This window comes from Sarcophilus harrisii, chromosome 2 (genome assembly GCF_902635505.1).
Source record: "Sarcophilus harrisii chromosome 2, mSarHar1.11, whole genome shotgun sequence".
NCBI lineage: Eukaryota > Metazoa > Chordata > Mammalia > Dasyuromorphia > Dasyuridae > Sarcophilus > Sarcophilus harrisii.
The window spans coordinates 214,559,862-214,581,055 of NC_045427.1; the positions used below are offsets into that span (position 1 = coordinate 214,559,862).

A 21,194-nucleotide genomic window follows, 5' to 3' on the forward strand; every position below is an offset into this window, starting at 1 on the left:
CTAACTTTGTAAAAGCCCACTCTCCCCAGTGACCGTGTGAGCAGAAGGGAAAGCACCCCTACCTTAGCTGAGCCCGTGGTTTTTATACCTTCTCTTTTGCAACTTTTAGTAAACATCCCTTTGTAAAAGCTAATTTACAACTGGCACCATAGTGCAAGTGCTAGGCCCAGCGTCAGGAAAAGTCATCTTCCTGTGTCCAAATCCGGCCTGAGACACTCACTAGTTGTGTGACCCCGAGCAAGTCACTTAACCCTGTCTCCCTTAGTTCTTCATCTATAAAATGAACTGGAGAAGGACATGGCAAACTGATCCAGTGTTTTTGCCAAGAAAACCCCAAATGGGATAAAAAAAAGAGATGGGACTGAAATAGCTGATCACATTTACAGGCGGCTAATCAGTAGCAGATAGGGCTTTGTGTGCTTACAAAGCACCTCTAACCAATGATAGGCTCTTGAAAAGTCATTAACCTCTCTCTGGGATGTTAGATTTGGCAGCTATATGGAGGCTAGAAGCAGTATAAAGGAAGGAGTAGAATGAGATCTGAAACAGGAAAGTCAATAAAGAGACTATTTCAGTAGTCCAGGTAAGAGAAAATGGGAGCCTGAACCAGAGTAGTGACTGTGTGAATAGAGAAGGGGAGAGATGAGGAAGAATATTTAGTCTGAATGGATAAGACATGGGAAGTGTGGAGAGAAAGGAATTGAAGATGGTTTCAAGGTTATAAATCTAAATGGATTAAAGATTGAAATATAGGAGCTCAGAAAAAGGAGGGGTTTTTTGGGGAAAATGGTGACTCTAATACGTTGAGTTTAAGATGGCTATCAGATAGCTACTGCCTTGTCTTGGGATATTTCTTAAAGGGGACTAATAGAAGGCTTGCTCATTTGAAGGGTAACATAACTAGAATGATGTTTGTATATTTAAGGCTGAAAACTCTAGAATCCTCAACTGTCCATGTCCCCATATAGCTCAATAGAGGAGATTGAGCACACTATCTAGCAAGTGCCCCCGAGTCAAAAATAGCAAGGATTCTCAGTTGAAGTGATATCCATACTATCTTCACAGCCTTCTTTTGGGGCATTAAGATCTGATAATTCTAAGGACCTTTAAACCTAAGTGCAGAGCAAATATAACTTTATATCTATGTTCCTATCATAAGTTACAAAAACTATAAAACTAGAATCAATTTTGACCTCAGTAACACCATTGACTAAACCCATTTACTATGTATCTACTGTATTTGGCCTTGAAGTGAGGCAGTCAATGACTTGTTGCATTAAGATCACTGGATTTAGAAAAGAAAGTCTATTAGAAACTCAAGTCCACAATTGATGGGGGAATAACTAAACAAGGGGTGGTAGATTGTATCTGTAATTGCAATCCTGTAAAAGATGAATATAATGAATTCAGAGAAGCTGGGGAAAACTTACTGAACTGATGGTAGTCAGATGAGCAAGCACTATAGGAAGCAAGGATAATATAAATGGAAAGAATAAAGCATTTGAAACTGAAGGTTGTGAAATTATGATGAAATTTAGCCCCAGAGAAAATATAGGATTCCTTGCTTTCTCTATTGCAGAGGTAGGGTGAGTGTGGAACACCATAGATAATTTTAGACTTTTTCAATGTGTTGGTTATTCTGTTCTTCGGTATAAGGAATGGCTTTGTAGAAAGCAGGAATATACAGGAAAATGTAGATGTAAAAAGAAATCAATAAAGAACACTCTAAAAAATACTCAATATATGGTCTTTTAGCCTGTGCTTGAAAACTGCCATTGAGGGGAAATCCACTTGAGTCAATTCACTCCAGTTTTAGCTCCACCTGTCTCAAGTCTTTCCTGATATCAAATCCAACTTTAGTTCTTTGCAGCATCCACCCATTGTTCCCACACTTCTGCTCTCTGGAGGCAAAAAGAACAAGTCTTTTCTTTCCTCCTCAGTCTTTTCTTTTCCAGGCTCAGTATACCTAATTCTGTCAGTTCTCATGATCTGAACTTTGGGCTCTTCACCATCTTCACTGCATTCTGTTCATCTTATCAACATCCTTCCAAAAACATGGTGGCCAGAACTGAACACAATACTTTAGATAAGGTCTGAAATAGGGACAATCTCTCTTCCTCATTCCCAGATGCTGTCTCTCAACACTGCCTGAGATCCCATGACATTTTTGGCTGCTACATCATACTGCTGATTCATGTGTAATATACCTCTCTCATCTTGTGAATGCAAAGTTATTTTCTTTAACCTATCAGACTCTGCATGATGTCTACTGAAGTTTACTTTATTAGACTCGGCCTATTGCTCATGTTGATCTTTTTGGATCCTGACTCATCATCCATAGGATTCTCAGAAAAGGGGGAGATTTGGGGGGAAAAATAGTGACTCTGTTTGAATATGTTGAGTTTAAGATGCCTATCAGACAACTATTGCCTTGCCTTGGAATATTTCTTAAAGGGGATTAATAGAAGCCTTGCTTATTTGAAGGGTAGCTTATAGCTAGAATGATGTTTATGTGTATTTAAGGCTGAAAACTCGAGCCCCTAATTGTCCATGTCCCCATCTAGTTCAATAGAGGTTAATATACTATCTAGAAAGTGCCCCAGAGCCAGAAATTGCAAGGATTCCCAGTTGAAGTGATAGCCATACCAAGCCTACAGCCTTCTTTTTGGGGCATTAAGATCTGATAATTCCAAGGACCTTTAAATCTGAGGACAGACATAGCTTATATCTATGTTCCTATCATAAGTCACAAAAATTATAAATCAGTTCTGACCTCATAACACCATATGTATCTACTATAATTTAGCCTTGAAGTGAGGCAGTCAATGACTTGTTGCATTAAAATCATTAGATTTATCAAAAAAAAAAAATCCAGTGTTAATTGTGATCTTTCCTGGCTTTTTGTGTCCTATGAAAGGCATGCCATTTATTCCTCTACATCAGGAAATTTAAATATTCCCAACACTCCTAATTTGATGTCACTCCCCAACTCAAACAGCTTTATTGGCTCTTTCTTGCCTAAAACTTTCCCCAATCTCTCTCCCAACTACTTTTTCCAATTTATTTTATATTACTCCCCATTCACACTTTGTTTCAGCCAAACTGGACCACTAGCTGCTCTCCAAAACTCATATTCTGTTTCCTATTTCTATGGCTGAATGGGTTGTCTCCCACGCCTAGAATTTATTCTTGATTCCCCTTTGCAAGTTTCTTTCAAGGCACAGCTCAGATGTTACAACACAAAACCTTTTTCTGAGACTCCTAGTTAGTTATTGGGACTCTGTCCTCAAACTATCTTGTAAGTACACTTAATATTTATGGATTTGTACTGTGTCCATCTTGTAAGAATGCAAGCTTCCTGGAGATGGGGAAGGATTTCCTTTTCCCTTTGTAGCTCTGATCCTAAAAACAGCTGTTTATAATTAGTATAATATTCAACAAAGACTTGAGCTGCTACAGGGAAGGTAAAGGGACAGACCCAAAGTGGTGCTATTTCAAGCCTGAATGAATGGGAGGATAATGGTGCCAATTGCAAAATCAGTGAGCTGAGTCACCTGAAGGTCAAGGTTTGAGGACCACAGATATTATATGGGCAATGGAGAAGCAATTACATTGATAAGTAGTGGACAAGGCAGAACACACAGGAAAGAGTTGGATGACTTAGGTTTGTGACCTGCTTCTTCCCCTTAAAGCCTGTTTGTGTACCTATAAAGTGAGTGTAATCATATTTATACTAACAGATATACCAAGTTGTTATAAGAAAAATTCTTTACCAATGATAACGTGCTGTGTAAATGTAAGCAATTATTGCACATTCCTTACAGTGCTTCTGTTCAAAAAGTTAATTGTTGCTGCCCTTATTGTAGGACTGTCAATGGCACAACCAGGGAGCACAGGACCAGAGACTCATAACTTGAAGGGACCTTGAAAATCATTTAGTCTGATCTCATTTTACAGATCAGGAAACCTTCAAAGCCTGGAAAGGATTTGCCTATTGTCATATGAATAAGAAATGGCAGAGCTGGGCTTCATAATCCCAAACCTAAAAAAAGGTTTCATAGCACTAATTAGATTGAATTGATCCCATTTCTAATTAATTGCTTTTGTCCTATAATTGCTTAAGTCACAGTTCTTTATCTCTGCACTTAGTTCAGAGATTTGGCTAGCTTTTAATGGGTCACGTTTAGAAGTTCAGTTCTCCAGCTAGCTAACTTGAATGTAACTGATCTTGGAAAATGATGTGAATGCAAGAGTGTTGAGCCTGATATCTTTACACCACTAGGCTTTCCTTCAAGGATGTCTGGTTTGCTGCCCAAGTGTCTAGCCTGCTATTTTGCACCTGGATTCAGACAATAAGCATTTCTTAAATCTCCCAAAAGATGAAAGGGGTTTGTTGCTAACTACCATTAACAAACTTTCAATCAATCATGTTTTCTTTGCCTTGGTTCTATAACTGATCCTATTGTCCTTAATCCCATGACTCATTTACCCTGCTCTGCTCTTTGTTCTGTACTCCCCCAAACCCACACCAAGTGAGCTGTCCTATGCTAAGGGTCTTTGGCATTAATGGGGGCAAACCCCTGATGCATTTATTGACATTCATCATGGCCCTGCTAATAAACATGATCTTGCTCAGAGATTTGCCTCAATTTATCTTTCTGTTCAATTTTAATTGAGATAGCACTAACATCTCTAGCAGTTTTACTTAGTCTTTGACTGAATCTTAACCACTGAAGTATTGGTGGGAGGAAAAAACACAAACACCTACACTAACCTTCACAGAACTGTTAGATAATGTGCCCCAAAACTTCTCAACTTAATTGGAGGCCTTTCTCTATAGGTTATTAAACCCATAGGGATGCAATAGGGATGCACCCAGTGTCCTGGGACCAGATTTGATGAGGCCTAAAATTCTTTAGACCTCCAGTATTCCAGAATTCTTTGCCCAGATATTGTCTATCTACTCATCATACTCCCCTCTGCCAAAAACACAGTCAAACCCCCAAACCTCACACATTACGGATCACTCTTCTATTTGGCTTTACTTTAAAAAAGAAAAGGAGATACCAAAGGTAATAGTTCCAAGTAGCACTGAGTTTCTGCCAGGAGCCACTCTGACCGTTTCTCCTCCCTCTCCTCCTGCAGAGCCAGCTGCAACCCCGGCCCGCCTGCCTAGCCTGTACCTGTTGGCACCTGGGCTGTGCGGCAGACAGCCGTCAGCAGCAGCATGAACAGCTAGCAAACACCTGTGACTTAAGCAGAACTACCCTCACATTGTAGACAGGAGCCTGTCACGGGACCAAGGCAGAAAGAAAGGAGGCGGCTTGGAGCCAAACTGCCCAAGCCGATTGCCCATTCAACTCACGACTGGCCAGTGTTCTGCAGATGACCCAGCAGTACAAAGGTCTGAGAAAATACAGAGTGTTTTAAGTTTGATTCTGAAGTGATATTTAGGGTTGTTTTTTTTTTAAACTAAATTTGACTCATGATTTTGGGGAAATGATTACTACTCAATTTGTATTAGTGATTTGGTGAATCAGTGCCTGGTGCCTGGTGCAGGTGCCTGGATCAGTCTATCACTCTCCATAACATGGTTGGAGCCAGAGGCAGGGGAGCCCAAGCCCTCTCCTGGGCCCTCTGCAGATTTTGGGGTGTGTCCTGGGCCAAAGGAAGCTGAGGAAACAGTCAGAGGAAGGGGCAGGAGAAACAGGTTCTGACCCCAGTGGCACATCCAGTGTCCTCCTGAAAGAGAAGACAATGGAAGGGGGGGAAGGACCTTAGATACCCCATTTCCAAGGCTCCTTTTGAGGATCCCAGGGTTTCCTGTCCTAATGGAAAAGGAGCCTAAAGTTCAGGGTTAAGTGGGGTGGACCTGGCAGGACTTCAGCTGTCCTCATTGATGGGGGTACGGCTGCCCCCAAGCAGGCTTTCCCTCTCGCGGTCCTCAGCCGGAGGCCGGCGCCAGGGCAGGCGGGCCAGCAGGGGCTGGTGCAGCCCATTGTAGAAAGCTGTGCCCGTCAGAAGGACAAAGAAGCCCAGGATCTGCAGCGGGTGAAAAGTCTCCCAGCCCAGCGCCAGGCTGACGGCCCAGATGACCACGGTGCGGAGGCTGTCCAGGACCATGCGCGTGGTGGCGCTCATCTCCTTGGTGACGCTGACGCCGGCGAAGTTGAAGAAGGCGATGCTGCTAATGTTGCCCAGCAGTGCCACGATGATGAGCGGCTGCCTGCCCATCTGGCAGAAGGCGTAGAGCGCGTCTTCTAGCACGCCCCGGGGGTTGCCGCTGAAGGCGCCGGCAGGGATGTAGTACATGGGCACCAGCAGCACCGTGAGGATCACGAAGCCAAAGAGCCCTGGGGGAATGAGGAGCAGAGGAGTGAGCCCTTTCACAGACACATGCTGGCTTCCCCAGCTCCCAAAGCGTGGGGCATCATCCTTACTGATGCTCCAGAGGAGCTTGGGGCACCCTGTCAAAATCTCTCTGGTCCATTCCTTGTTTTCTACTCTCACTAGAACCAGCTTCTTATCACTTCTCAGTAGCTTTATCGCTGGTTTCCCTGAGCACAGCGTCCCTCCACTGTGATTTGTGTTGTACCTCTCATCCAGATAAAGCTTCTCAAAATACTTTGCTTACTCTACTCCTTGGCTTAATATTCCATGGCTTCCCAATACCCACAGAAAAAAAATTTAAGCTCAACATGATTTCTATATTCCAGATTCAGCCTACCTTTTTAGCTTTATTTCCTATTACTCTCTGACACAAACTTTGGACTCTGGCCCTCTGTGGTACTCAGTGATCTGCTGACATGCATCATAATTTCCTGAGTTTTCCTGTAATAGGCCACTTTTTATCTCAGAAAACCCTACATATTTCTTAAGGCCAACTCACATGCCATTTCCTCTATCGTGTATTCCCTGATCACGCCTTTTGTATTTCCTGTGTTACAACACCAGGGACTATCTTGTCTATCTCCATCCTCTATACAGTCAGTCCAGTGTCTTGCACACAGTAGATGCTTAATGGATGGATGAATTGAGAAGAGTATTTTCATTTCCAACATTCTCTGGGTACCTCACCTCATTTCAGTCCCTTCCCCAACATACTGCTTGATTCCCTCCATCATCTCACCCCAAGTTCTCTCTGCTCCCCACCAGACACTCTCCATCCCTCCTCTTCCCACTGGCTCACAAATGTACCTTCAGTACCCACAGCCCGAAGTGGGTGCACATTGTGCTTGTAGATAAACTTCTCCTCCAGCACCATTTGGATAGAGACAACCACCTGTGCCATGATGATCAGCAGGTCCCCTGTCGGAGAGAGTGGTAAGTAGTTACACCGAGGGAAAGATTTTGGAGGCCATGGGGAGAGGAAAAGGTGAACAAAAAAATAGATAGGGCCTTAAATGAAGGCCCACCCATGAATGAAGAACTAGGATTGAGGACTATTTAAATATTTCTTCAACTCTAGATTCAATGACTGGAGAATGGTTCAGAGTCTATCAATGTAATGAAATGCAAGAACAGTAAATAAGAACACAAAGCATTTCACCAAAATGAGAGGCAGCATATCACAGAGGGCTAGCTTCAAGAAGACCAGGATTCAAGCCTGCCAGACTCCTATATTGCTGTGACTGTGGGATGGTCACTGAAACTCTCAAAGCTGGAGGCAAGGCTCCTAGACTGTTAGGTAAAAAGAAGCTGCAGCTGATAAAGGGAGCTTCCTCACCAGGAGGTCAATATATCAATGCAATGAAGGACCAGGGAAAGATGCAAAGTGTTCAATGAAGTGATGCAAAGCATGCTCAGAAGGTCCAGCGCAACATTCAGTGATTACAACAATAAATGGAAAAACAAAAAAGGCAAACAAGCAAGAGGTAGCTGAAGTATGAAGGGATGTGGAAGGGACCATGAGGCAAAAAACTGTCTGGGATTCTACTTGTTTGTTTGAGCCTAATATTTTGTTGCTTATGTTGCATGCTTATTTGTCATAGTTCATAGTTTCTGTTTATAATAAAAACATTTGAAATACATTAAAATATTCATAAATTTTTTTGCTCAGAGAAATGAAAAATAAAATCTCGAAGGACCACCTGTGGGGAAAAGGCAGGCAAGGCTGGCCTCTTGGTTACAGAGCAGGCTGGGGCGAGATAAAACACCCAAGCACTTCCCTGACCACCTGCCACCTGGCTCTGCCTGCTGTCTTGTGGTGTCTGGCCCAGAACTCAAACACACTTCTTATCCTCAGCTCATTCACTCTCTCTTTTTTCTTTTCTTTTTTTTTTTTCTTTCCAATTGGGATGAAGTGACTTGCTCAGGGTCACACAGCTAGGACACAGCTAAGTGTCTGAGGTCAAATTTGAACTCAGGTCCTCCTGACTTCAGAGCTGGTAGTTCATTCATTCTCAACATCAACTTCAACCTTCCCTATCTCCTGAAAGCCCTGCTGTGGCTGGTCATGGGGGGCAACAGGTTAGCTTCCTTGTCAGTCTCTCTCATGGGACTCTCTTCCTGGGAGCTACCCAGTTGCATAATTCAACATACCTGTAATCACATCGCTGAGCTTGTGTTGATCGTCGTGCTTGCTCATAAGGTCAGCCAGACCCACAATCACCAAGCCAGCAATCGTGGCAAGGATGCCCAGCCATTGGCTTGGAAGCAGTTTTCGTCCCAGGAAAGCCACGGAGAGAAGACCTGTGAAAATGATCACAGACCCGCGAAGCATCTGGAAGCTTGAGGCACTAGTCATGTTCAGGGCTACAGAAATGAGGAAAATTTGGTAAGAGTTTAATAAACATTTCTTAAATATATGCTCTAGGAGAAATACAAGTTTAGGTAAGATGGTCCCTGTTCTTGGGGAATAGAACAACAGCTGACATTTTATGTTTTCTGCCTTTAAAAGCACTTCATATTTGAGAGGTGACACATAAATAAATACAGAATAAGGGCCTAAGGAAATTCTAAGCAAAGTCTTACAATAAGATGTAAATGGGAAGGTGAGATCAAGAAAAGCACTATGGAGAAGGCAACAATTGGGTTGGGTTTAAAAGGTAGGAATTTAACAAGTAGAGGAGGAGAAGATAAAAAGGTTACCAACATCCCATAACAAAATTTGGAGTTGTGGAAGCACAGGATATTTAAAGAAGAACACAGAATCCACTTTGGTAGGAAGATGAAAAACATTGTAAATGAATCCAGCCATTCTGGAGAGCAATTTGGAACTTTGCCCAAAAAGTTATCAAACTGTGCATACTTTGATCCAGCAGTGTTTTTACTGGGCTTATATCCGAAAAGATCTTAAAGAAGGGAAAAGGGACCACATGTACAAAAATGTTTGCGGCAGCCCTCTTTGTAGTGGCCAGAAACTGGAAATTGAGTGGATGCCCATCAATTGGAGAATGGCTGAATAAATTGTGGTATATGGAAGATGAAAAACAGAATGAGGAAACAAGTGAAGCTGCTGCTAAAACATTCTCCCCTCCCACCCACCCTGCCATACTTCAAACTGCTAATCCTTGCCCAGGAGGATCTTGATACTCACCCACATACATAATGCTGGTCCCAGTCATGTCACAGAGAGCAGGGGGCAGGAAGAGAAGGGCATTGAAGGACTGCTGGGGTTCCACACTAGAATCTATGCGCCCCCGAATTCTGCACTGAAGTAAGTAGAAGGCTGCTAGGCAGGAAAACTCTCCCAGGAACATACCCACTGCCTGGAATTAATAATACAATCATAGACTCTTAGAACTGGGAGGAATATTATGGGCCATCTGATCCAATTGCTTGCTTATCTTAACAATGTCCCAGCAAAGGCAGTAGTCCCCCACGAGAAGGATGTGGTAGACTTTTTATGTTTGGGATGGAGATGGAGGTGATTAGGCCCCAGAGCTTAAGGAAACTTCACTTTTCTCACTCATTTCTGATGTCCAGGCTCTTCTTCAACATAACCATTACTGGCCAAGAATAGCTGGCCAATCCTCCTGCCTGTCCATTTCTACACAGCTATTGGGAGCAGGACAGGGAAGAGAAGAAAAAGATAATCAGAGATCTTTTCTGAGTCAGGCCTGACTTAGTCAACAGATTCTGGAAGCCAGAGAAAATTCTGTGACTATGGTATGGAAGAAGTAAATTTTCAAGCCCTGGGTGCCAAGGAAAGGGGCCTGGTCATTCAGAGCCATGAAGGAAGCAGAAAGCTTGAGGGGAAATAGGAGGAGGAGAGAATACCTGGAGGAAAGGATGCTGGAAGCTTTGGGCCTGGCTTGCTCCACAGCCCTCAATCATAAACATGTCAGCCCATCTGGAAGAGAGAAGAATGGCATTGATTGGTGAGGCTACTATGTTCCCTATTCCACCCAATCAATAAAGATGCATCAAATACTTATTTATCCACCTAATCTCTGCCATCAGGGACCTGAGACCTGAGGAGATAACACTACAGAATGACTGCCACTATTATCCTATATTTCTATAGCACTTTAAAAGTTGTGGAGTGCATTATGTTTCATTTTGGTCCTTACAACAATCCCAAGAGATATTAACTCTACTTTATAAAAAAAGGAAATGGGCTCAGGGACTAAATTACTCATCCAGACTCTCACAGCTACTAAGGATCAGAGGCAGGATTTAGACTCATCTTCCTGGTTCTAAGTCAAGCATTCTATTTATTTACAAGGCTACATGGCCTATGATAAAGAACAAAATAAGATATGAGAGTATATTAGGGAAGTATTAGCAAAATGCTAAGCAGGACTGAAGCTAAGTTACAAGAGCATTTTGTAACCAAAAAATGTCTTGAGTATTACTTTGCTTCAACCTCACATTAGCCTTATGAGGTAAGCAGTGAAAGGATCAGCTCCCTTTTATAAACCTGGAAAGGTTGATTTAGGAAAGTAAAGATTATAGTCATAGCATTCTCATCTACTAGTTTAAGAATATTGTCAAAAAAAAAAAAAAAAAAAAAAAAAGGAAATGAAGTTATTTGGCATGACTCATATTTGATGAAATGAAACTACCCTGGCTCACTAGGATCATCACTTCCCTTTTCCCTTCTAGATGTTCACCAATCATCCTTTTACTGATACATTCTAGACATTTCCCAGCATCTAAGCCAGATTCACAGACCTTCTCCAGTCCTATCTGATGGGCAGTGGCTCAGCCATCATGTCTGCTAGACCTACAAGGACCCAAGTATGTAGCTCATCTGAGCCAGATGACTTAGCTTCATTGAGGGCAGATCTCTGCTCTCTTACTATTTTCTTACTTATCCTGGGTATCCAACTGCCGGTTCCCTGATCTCATCCTCTCATTTCCAGTAAAAGATTGTTCCCCTTCAGGAAAAAAAAAAAAGGCAAACCAAGAACTGTGCAGATCTCTTTTCTCTGTTGTCAGTGATCATCTATCTCATCTACCCCAGGAAAGTCTCTCTCCTTCTCTGATCTTTTTCCCCCAAAGAGCTTGAAGCCCAATCCACCCCAAAAGACTAAACCTCTTTGTTTTGTCCTCATTTTATCTTGCCTATCTTGGATCCTTCCAGATATTAGTGACTCCGACCAACATGTCCACAGGCCTGGACCACAGATCTCCATCTCCTGGAGAGTACCTCTATATCAATCTCTTTAAACAGATCCCATTTCCCCTTCTCACTGGAAACTTTCCTTTGTAGCTTTAGTATCTTCCATCATTCTTTGTGGACTAATTTCCGCTGAAGCATTTTGCTCCATGAAAGCCTATCTTTCTTCTAAAAATTGCTTTCCCTAAATTGAGGGTGTATGTCAAAGAATGCCTACATTTCCTCTCCTCTATCACAAATTTTATGATGGAAGGGCCATCTACCTGCCCATCACCCCACCTCAAAGATTTTCTAATTTCCTCCTCAGCAACCTCTATTAGTAAGAATCAGATCTAGGACAGAATTTTTCCTTTTTGGTTCCTCTACTTTTTGAAGAATGAAGTTTTCAATAAGGCAAGTCAAGAAATGATTAGCTATTCTGCTTTTGGCAGAGAAAATTCCAGCAGATGCCTGGGTAATCGAAGCTTCCTGGCCCTCCTCCCCACTCCTTTTACCACCCAGCAGCTTCTGCCTCAGGTGTGACTATTTCTCAAACTAATCTGTTTTCTTTCTGTCCAGGGGATCTGTAGTATATACTCCAATGACAATGAAGTGAGTCCAACCTCCTTTGGCTGCTTATACAGGAGGGAATCGAGTCCTGGAAAAATGATGTGACTGAAGTACCAAATAGCACAGCAGGGCCTAGAAACCAGGGCTGTAATCCTCCAGTCCTGTAGATTACACCTGTAATCCACCATGGAGGTCCCACACCTGACAAATCAGAGTCTCTGGCCTGTTGATTCTTGGCTCTTCTGGCCAGGGGAGAAAAGGAAATGGGTATAAACTGCAGATGAACAAGATATTTCACTTGGGCAGGTTATTCATAACAAGCCCCAGCCTGTTTCCAGCTCTGCTGACAAAGAAACCACAGGAGGCATAAGTATAATCATTTTTCAGCCCCAAATCAACAAACAAGACCTGGCAGGATTTTTCGAAGATCATCAGGGGAAAATAGGGGCAGGATGGAAAAGCAGGATCCTGCCTATCTGATTTTCCTGCCCCAGGAGCTCTCACCTGGCACCCCTCCCCTTCCTCCAGATTTGAGTATGCTGCTGGGATGGAGCAGAGGGGCCTTAGGACTCAACCCTTTTTTGAGGTAGGGGCTGGGGTGTTTAGGAGGATACCCAGACCTAGGACAGGAGCCAGCCAGAGCTCAGCAGGCTACTCCAAGGACTTCCTTTCTGCATTTTTACTATCTCCCACAGAGGGAACTTGTCTGGACTGGCCAGACATAGGGATGTGTCTGGCAACATTCCAGGGCAGGGAAATGGGATCCTTTTGTATCAGCCACTAAGGTGCAGGCCTTGGCCTCCTTGGGGATTGGGTGTCAGAAGGGGCAGCATTTGGTTTCCAGTTGATTAGAGGCCAAGTTAAATGTTTCTGATGTGTTTCTCCTTAATTCTGGACACTCAATACACTGACTCCACCAAAGAGACAAGGAATGATTCAGAAGCTCCAAAGCACAATGCCACATAAAAAGCATCGGCCTTTTTTGGGAATCAGTTCAGACACTAGCTAAGTGAGCCCAGGCAAATGATTTAATATGAGTCGCAGTTTCTTCATTTGCAAAATGGGACTCATAATATTTGTCCTACACATGCCATGGGATTCTTGAACATAACAGTACTCTAGAAACCTTAAATGAGTAATAATGAGTTATTAAGAATTGTAATTATGAATGTAATTATTAGATATGTAAATAAAATATGTAATTATTGGGACTTAGTAGACTTTAGACCCTAGTATGATCCCTTATATTTAGTGATGTAGACACTGAGGACTGTGGAAGTTGTAACATGATTAAGTCAGATGCCAAGTTTAATAAAGTTAGTATTAAATATTTTAATTCATAATGACATTATTACATTACATTATATTAAAACTGCTATGCCCAAGGCTGCCTCTCTGGTACTAGCTCTTTTGTGTTCTCTTTAACCTATAAATTCTCAGTCCTGGCATACCAGTCTCACAGTAAACCTGGGGCTACTGTCACATCAACCACAGGGTTCTGAATGTAACTGATGTTTTTGTTCTTGATTATAGAATCATCTTCCTTATGCCCCTGCCTCTCTCCAAGTTAAGGGATATGGCCAAGTTCACAGGTAGTAAGTGACAGATCCAGAATGTGAAACAATGTTCTCTTACTCCAAACATGGAGCTCCCTCCATTGTCATTCATTCATTGCAGTCATGTCTGACTCTTCATAACCCCACTTGCAGTTTTCTTGGCAGTGACACTGGAGTTATCTGTCATTTCCTTCTACAGCTCATTTTACAGATGAGGAAACTGAGGAAAACAGGGTTAAGTGACATGTCTCAGGTCACATAACTAGATTTGAACTCAGGTCTTCTTGACTCCAGGCCTGGCTTTCTTTCCACTGCACCACCTAGCTACTATTACTCCTTCCATTATACAAGGTTAGGGACTTGTGGACCCCAAGAGCAGAGCCCACTTGGTGTCAACAATCCTGGGCTAAAATGGGCTAAATGCCATGGTGACTTCCCAGTTACAGCACAGAGCACCTTGAAGGAGCCCCAGAAATCATCTAATCCAACCTCGTGACTTTTCAGATAAGTCAAATGATGTTCACAGAGAGGGGGCACCTTGCCCGTGGTCACATGGCACATTAGGAGCAGATCCCACGTCTAATTCCTGCCTCACGCAGACACCCACGTTGCAGTCCACCCTGGGAAAGTCTGTACAGAATGGTTGGGGAGAAGGGTTTCTGGTCAACTTGGGTAGTGTGGCTCAGACTGGGAGGATCAGTGCTACTTTGAGACATGGGTAGAAAGGGATGGACTTCAGAAAAGCCGGGGTTCAAGCCCAGTCCCTGACACCTGCATGTAAGCTCCCTTAGCCTCCGCTATAAAATCAAGATGATAATCCAATGTAGTTAATACTTGTTGTGAAGATCAAATAAAAGAATATGTATAAAATGTCCCACAAACTTTAAAGTGCTATAAAATATCTGCTATCATTGCCCCCAAAAGAGCTGCTAAGTCCTGGTTCTTGTGTAACTGCCACTCAGTGGGGGGAGAGACGAGTTGACTCCTTGAGGAAGTAGCCTGAAGCATTCACAGGTGGAAACAAGTTGGTAAGGCAAAGAGAGTTTAGACTGCACTTTGCTGGGCTCAGTCCCTCAGAAAAATACTGGCCTAGATGCTAGAGAAGAGAGTGACAGGCAAATAAATGACTCATTACAATCCAGGGGCCTGGCTGAGCCAGGAGCGGAGCTGAGCCTAGCAGGGCGGGCTGGGGGCGGAGCCGAGCCAAGCCTAGCCGGGCCATTCTGATTCCTTCCTCACTTTTTCTAGGACACTACTGTCCTTTCCTCGAGCTCCTTGCGTGCCTCTTGTCCTGGAGCTATGATCAGAGGAGAACAGATTTAGGGCTGAAAGGGACCAAAGAGGCCAGTTAGTTACTCTCCCATTACAGACGAGGAAACAGGCTCAGGTAGGTTAAATGTCTTGCCAAGAGTTGCAGAGAGAGCGAGCATCAGATGGCAGGTGGTTTATGGCAGTGGCCCTGACTCCGACTCCTTCCAGGGAATGATCCTTTTCCTTTCTTGTTGCCGGGAATAGGATCTGTTTCCGTTTGTCTCTCCCCCTTTCCCCTGTGAACATAAATCTCAACCCTTTTTAGAATGAAAGCAGCTTTTGCCAAATTCGATGGCCTTTCTCAATCCTCACTCTCCTTAGCTCTGCAGCCTTTGATGCTGCTGATCGCTTTCTTGATTTTCTCTTCTAGCTTTCCTGGACACCATTCTTTCCTGGTTCTTTTCCTACCTATCTGATCTGTCCTTCTCAGCCTCCTTTGCTGATTCCTCCTCCAGATCATGCCCTCTAAGTCTAGGTGTCCTCCAGGGATCTATTCTGGGCCCTCTTCTCTTTTCCTTCCATACTAGTTCATTCACTGGGAGATCTCATTTGCTCCCGTCTCCATGCTGATGTTTCTCAAATCTACTTTTCCTGCCCCAAACTTTCTACTAATCTCCAATTTTCAATTTCCAACAGCTTTTCTCAAAATGGATGTGCCATACATATCTTACACTCTTTATGTCCAAAAAAGAATTCATATTTCCTCTTACATCTTCTCACTCACTCTGTTGAGAGCAACATGGCTCTTCCCAGTCCCTCAAGTGTGCAAGCCTGGGAGTCAGCCTGGATTTTTTACTTGTGTCCAATCTATTGCCAAGGCTCATTGATTTCCCCTTTGCAATATCTCTGGGGCCTGGCTTCCCCTCCCGCCTCGGACACTGCCACCACTTTAGAGCAGGTGCTCACACCTGGACTGCTGCAATAGAATGCTGGTGAGCTGGCCTGCCCCAAGGCTCTCCTGGCATCAATGCACCCTCCCCTCTGTCACTAAAATGATTTTCCTAACATCTAGGCCCCATTCTGTTACTTCCTCTACCCAATAAACTTCAGTGGCTTCCTCTTGCCTCAGGATCAAATTAAAAGTGCTCTGTTTGGCATTCAAAGCCTTTTATAACCTAGCCTTCCTTTTTAATCTTCTTCCATCTTGCTCCCCAAGATCTTGCTTCCTCCTCTTCAGCTTAGGGATTCATTGACACTGGCCTCCTGGTTGTTCTACAAAAAGACCCCTATGTCTCTGCTGGCTCTGGGATTGTCTCTGGCTGTGACCCAGGCTTGCCATGCTCTCCCTTCTCTGCTTTGACTAGACTGGGGGCTAATCTAGTTCATTATGGGCTGGGGCTATAATAGAGGTAGAACCCAAGGGCTCTAGCCCCAAAGACAGATAGCTAAACCAATGTCAGAGATAGACTGGCCTAGCAGAAATTAAATGTATTTACTTACAGAAAAAATGCATCTGTGATGTAGTCCAGATGCATCAAACATGTGGCCCAAGACATGATTGATTATGGCCCAAATGAGTCGTTCAGTTTTTCTTCAGGCCTGTCTGACTCTTTGTGGTCCCACCTGTTTTTTTTTTTTTTTTTTTTTTTTTTTTTAGCAAAGATACTAATGATTTCCCATTTTCTTTTCCAGCTCATTTTACAGATGAGGAACTGAGGCAAACAAGGTGAAGTCACTTGCCAGGGGTCACAGAGTTAGTAAGTTTCTGAGGCCATATTTGAACTCAGGAAGATGAGATTTCCTGACTCCATGGCTGGCACTCTATCAGCTGTGCCTCCTGGCTGCCCTAGCCCAAACCAGATTAAAATGTAATATTAAAATGAAATGCTTAACAAAACAAAAATACAATAAAACACAAATTATATTAATATGTAGTTTTCTGAGTCAATATGTGACTTGTTGGTATCCTTATCTATATTTTAGTGGTTCTCATTTCTATTTGAGTAGCTGAAAGAATCTAGAACATGGAAAAAGCAGCACAGGATTCCAGCTTCTGCTCTGCACTTTCTGGGTATGTGATCATTCACCTCACCTGTGCTCTATCCCCTGGATGATCTTGGGCAATCATTTCTCTGAATCTGTTTCCTCCTTCTAGTTCTAATTCTGGATCTTATGAATCTATCTGTGAAATAGGGTTATGCAGCTTTGTGGTAAGGTGGAAGACATCTTTCAGAGTTCAAATCTGGCTTTAGACACTTCCTAGCTGTGTGACTCTGGGCATGTCACGTGGTCCTATTCGCCTCAGTTTCCTTACCTGTAGGAAATAGTAAAACCACTCCAGTATCTGCGCCAAGAAGAGTTCATTCAACATGACTGAAAGGATTGAACAAAAATATATATTTCTATTGGAAGAAAATAACATAGTATTTAAATGTGTTACTTATTAAAATTTATGTGGAGAAGAATTTCTCTTTGGGCAAGAGACACATGAAGAGAATGGTCACAGAGAAGGAAGTCACACAGCATGGGATCCTGAGATTGGCCAAAAGAATGGAGTTGCTACTCTTGATTCTGGAGCCGCCTCCTGGGAATAAGGGGAGCTGGAGAATCATGACTTTGGAGCAGGAAACTCACAAACTGTCTAGCTCAACTTCTCGATTTTACAGACAACTGACACCAGGGGAGGGGAAGTAGGTTAGTAAAAGCACACAGAACCTTGAAGAGTTATTATTTAAAGTTAGGTGCTACAACTTGCAAATTTATTTTCCAGTGAGTTGGAGGATTTGATGAATTGATGATGGGATGAATGATGAATTGAGAGGGACTTTCCAGGGGAATTTTTTATAATTGGTAGTGTGCACAGAGAGGGTCTGATATTTTGGTCCAGGGGAGTAATGTAGAATCATAGAATCAGTTTCCAAATATAGTTCACAAGCATTTGTTTCTGTTCCAAGTGGAGCAAGACTGCCTGATTTTTTTTTTTTTGGGGGGGGTGCTATCTGCATTGAGTTGTCCCTAAAGAAATGGCTTGGAGTGGGTTAGGGCATTAACTAATCAAGATAAACCCTCACCTTCTACCCAAGTCAAATTATTTGCATTTCTGTCTAATTTCTATGTATCAAATATCAGATTGGAAGTTTAAATTTCAGTCTGCCAAGCTCTTCACCTGTCTTTTATTTTTGAGGTACGTCTTGTCACTCCCAGTTTGTAATTGGTTGTGGATTCATAGGTTTGAACTAATCTCTCCTGTAGGTGGGAAGGTAGAATGATCAGTGGATGAAAGCCTGAGCTCCAGTCCCATTTCTACTGCTTACCTAGGTTTCCAAACTTCTCCAAGTCTCAATTTTTTCATCTGCAAAAAGGAGTAAAATCCCAGCCCTGCCTACCCCACCAAGTAATTATGAAGATCAAATGAGATTATAAAAACGACACACTGAAAACTGTAAAGTGGTATGCAAATGAGAAGTATAATTATAATGTAAGATTCCTCACAACAGAAACCACCAGGGGCAGGATCAAAGATTGTCATTCAGTGTGGGAAGCTAATTCAACAGGAGACACTAGTAGACAAAGGAGACAGAGGTAGATAAACTGACCTTCCCTTTTCTGTGACTAGGGATCTCCTTGCTCCTGACTACTCTCTAGTTGCCCAGAGGTTTTTTTTTTTTTTTTTTTTAAAGAATTGTGTTAGCCCCATGTAGATGACAAAATCACTTGAAGCCTTGGCAATTAATGGGAAAAATTGCTAAGGGAAGTGTTTTAACAAACTTCATTCCCATTACGCATATTAAGAGATGATGGAGTACATAAGCTTTCAAGTTTCCCTGAATGGTCAAAGTGATGAGGAAAGGAATGGATTTTTTTTTCTTTTATTGATTTTATTTATATTGTATTTAGTAAAGTAAGTCCATCATAAGTCATAATATATACTGATTATATAATATATACTGATTATGTAAGTCATAATATATACTGATTAGCAGGACAAAAGAGTTTCTCCCTCGTAAAAAATTACCCTGGCATGGGTTCTGTCAATAAAAAGTTATTTAATTAAAAAAAAAAAAACAGATTTTCCCTCCCCCACTTCCATTTTACTTGTGCTTTAAGAAGCCAATTTAAAATTTTTTCTTCATCTTTTGTTAGATTAAAACTTTATGGTGAACACTCTCCAAGATTTCAAATGGTATTCAAGCAAATCAGAAGGTAAAATTTAAAACTGCATGTAAAAGGAGGGAATTCTAAAACCTAACTTCCTTAAGGAGAAGTGGTTAGAAGCCTTTCCTTCCCCTATAAACCAAGGTGGCTGTCTCACTACCTAGCATGATTAGTATCTCTGAAGCCTCAGCACCTAAGAGTATTTGGCCCATATGAAGTGCTTAACAAATGTTTGTAAAACAGAATTAGATACTCATTAACTCTACGACTTTGGTCAAGCGACCGTACCTCTCTTAGATTCGATTTTGAGAAGGAGGGGAAGTTGGACCGTCTATCTCCACTGCCTTTCTAGCTCTACGCTTTGAGCGAAAGCCAAGCTAAACAGGCGGACCTTGCCCAGAAGTTGGGACTCCCTCAACAAGCGCAGCTCCCACTTTGAGTTCCACACTCATCTCTTTTAAAGGCAAAAGTATTACCATCAAGGTATCTACGGCGAAACTCAAGCCGCCCCCCAAGCGATCACTTTCTAATCCCAGCCATTGCTGTGAGCCAGAATCCAGGACACGAATGGGCCCTCCCAGACACAGGCTCTAGAATCGATGATTTGGACGTCCGTTTAACAAGTTTTAGATACCCGCCTCACGCCAGGTAAAGGTAAAACCCAAGTAAAGCTGTCTTCTAGAAACGTACACGCCTTTAAACACAAACACCGCACGAGCACGGTTCTCCCCACAGAAGGGGATTGTCAGAGATGGAACATTAAGACGGGAGGCAGGGGCAGCCAAGTGGCGCAGGGGGCGGAGGAGCTGAGCTCCCGGCTGCGTGACCCTGGGCAAGTCACTTAACTCTAATTGCCTCAGGAAAAAAAAAGGTTGGAGGCAGCTTGGAGGCCCCGAAAGGGCACAACAAAAGCCCGAGGGAGAGCGGCGCGGGGAGTGCTGGGAGAGCCCGGCAGGAGGCTCCTCTTCTATCCGTCATCTCCCCCATCCTTGCCATTTTACCGACTAGGAGACGGAGGCCCAGGAATGGGAAGCGGCGAGAGGCGGCGGGGGACGAGGACCCGGGCGCTCCGCCTCTGGGCGCACCCCACGGCCGGCCGATCCCCCCCGGAGCTCCCGGGGAGGGCGGGGCTGCAGAGCCGCCTTCTCCCCGCGCCAGCCCGGCCGAAGGCCCCGACCCCGCGCCTGGAGGCCCCCTGCCCCCCAACTCACTTGGCCGAGAGGGTATTGATGGAGCCGGTGATTAGCATGAGCCCGGCCAGGAACATCTGGTACTTGGTCCACGCCATGGCCAGGCCGCGCAAAGGCAGCTGCCCCGATGCCGCCGCCGCCGCCGCCGCCGCCGCCAGCGGGGTTCGCGAGACTCCCGGAGCCCGGGGGAGGGGGACACTCGGGGAGGCAGAACGCGCTCCGCTTCCGGGCCGGCGGTCACCTGACCCGCACAAGTCAGCTGCACCAGAGCCCCGCCCCCCGCCTCATCCCTCCCCTTCCCACCCAGAGGGCTCGGGGACCCGCCGAGCGGGGGCAGGAGACGGGAGGCGCGGGGGCGCGCACGCACGCGCGCGCGCGCACGCACGCGCAGCTCGGGATTCCAGAACTCCCGGCCAAACCCTAACCCGCCCCCCTCCCGCTGCGCGTTCCACTCTTCGCCCCGCGAATAAGAGCACGTGCGCTTCACTGTTTTCTGCCCTTGTAGGGTGGGGCAGAAGTCCCTTCTCCCTCGGAGAGGCGAGGTGACTGTGATTTTTGTGCTTAAATTTATCAAACAAACAGCAAGCGTTGATTATGCGCTGAGAAGTGTAGTTTCTACTCTTGAAATTACGGGTTAAGCAGAGAGGGGACTTCTTATACCCATTTTACAGATGAGAAAACAAAATCTAGTATCAGCCAATCACTTAATCATTTATTAAGCACCTACTGTGTGCCGGACACGGTGTTGATGGACAGGGATACAGAGAATAAAGAGAGATCCCTCGATTTAAGGGGAGAGTCTACACGCGAGCAAACGTGTACAAAGCAAGCTATGAAGCCTGCGAAGACGGGAAAAGAAGGGCGAAACGCTGGAATTAAGAGGGGATCGGGAAAATTTACGGTAGAAAGTGGGATTTTGTGTGTAAT

The 21,194-nt window shown here is 43.9% G+C and overlaps 1 protein-coding gene across 1 annotated transcript; it reads right to left on the reverse strand.

Annotated features, from left to right (window-relative positions):
* Positions 1-322: 322 nt before the first annotated feature.
* Positions 323-20,429, reverse strand: SLC35F6 (solute carrier family 35 member F6). Its single transcript, XM_031951409.1, has 6 exons — positions 20,289-20,429; positions 10,222-10,294; positions 9,539-9,710; positions 8,542-8,754; positions 7,198-7,308; positions 323-6,353 (listed from the first exon to the last, which is right to left on the reverse strand). Exons 1-6 carry the CDS (start codon positions 20,363-20,365, stop codon positions 5,884-5,886), a joined length of 1,116 nt encoding a protein of 371 aa, XP_031807269.1. The 5' UTR covers positions 20,366-20,429; the 3' UTR covers positions 323-5,883.
* Positions 20,430-21,194: the final 765 nt, after the last annotated feature.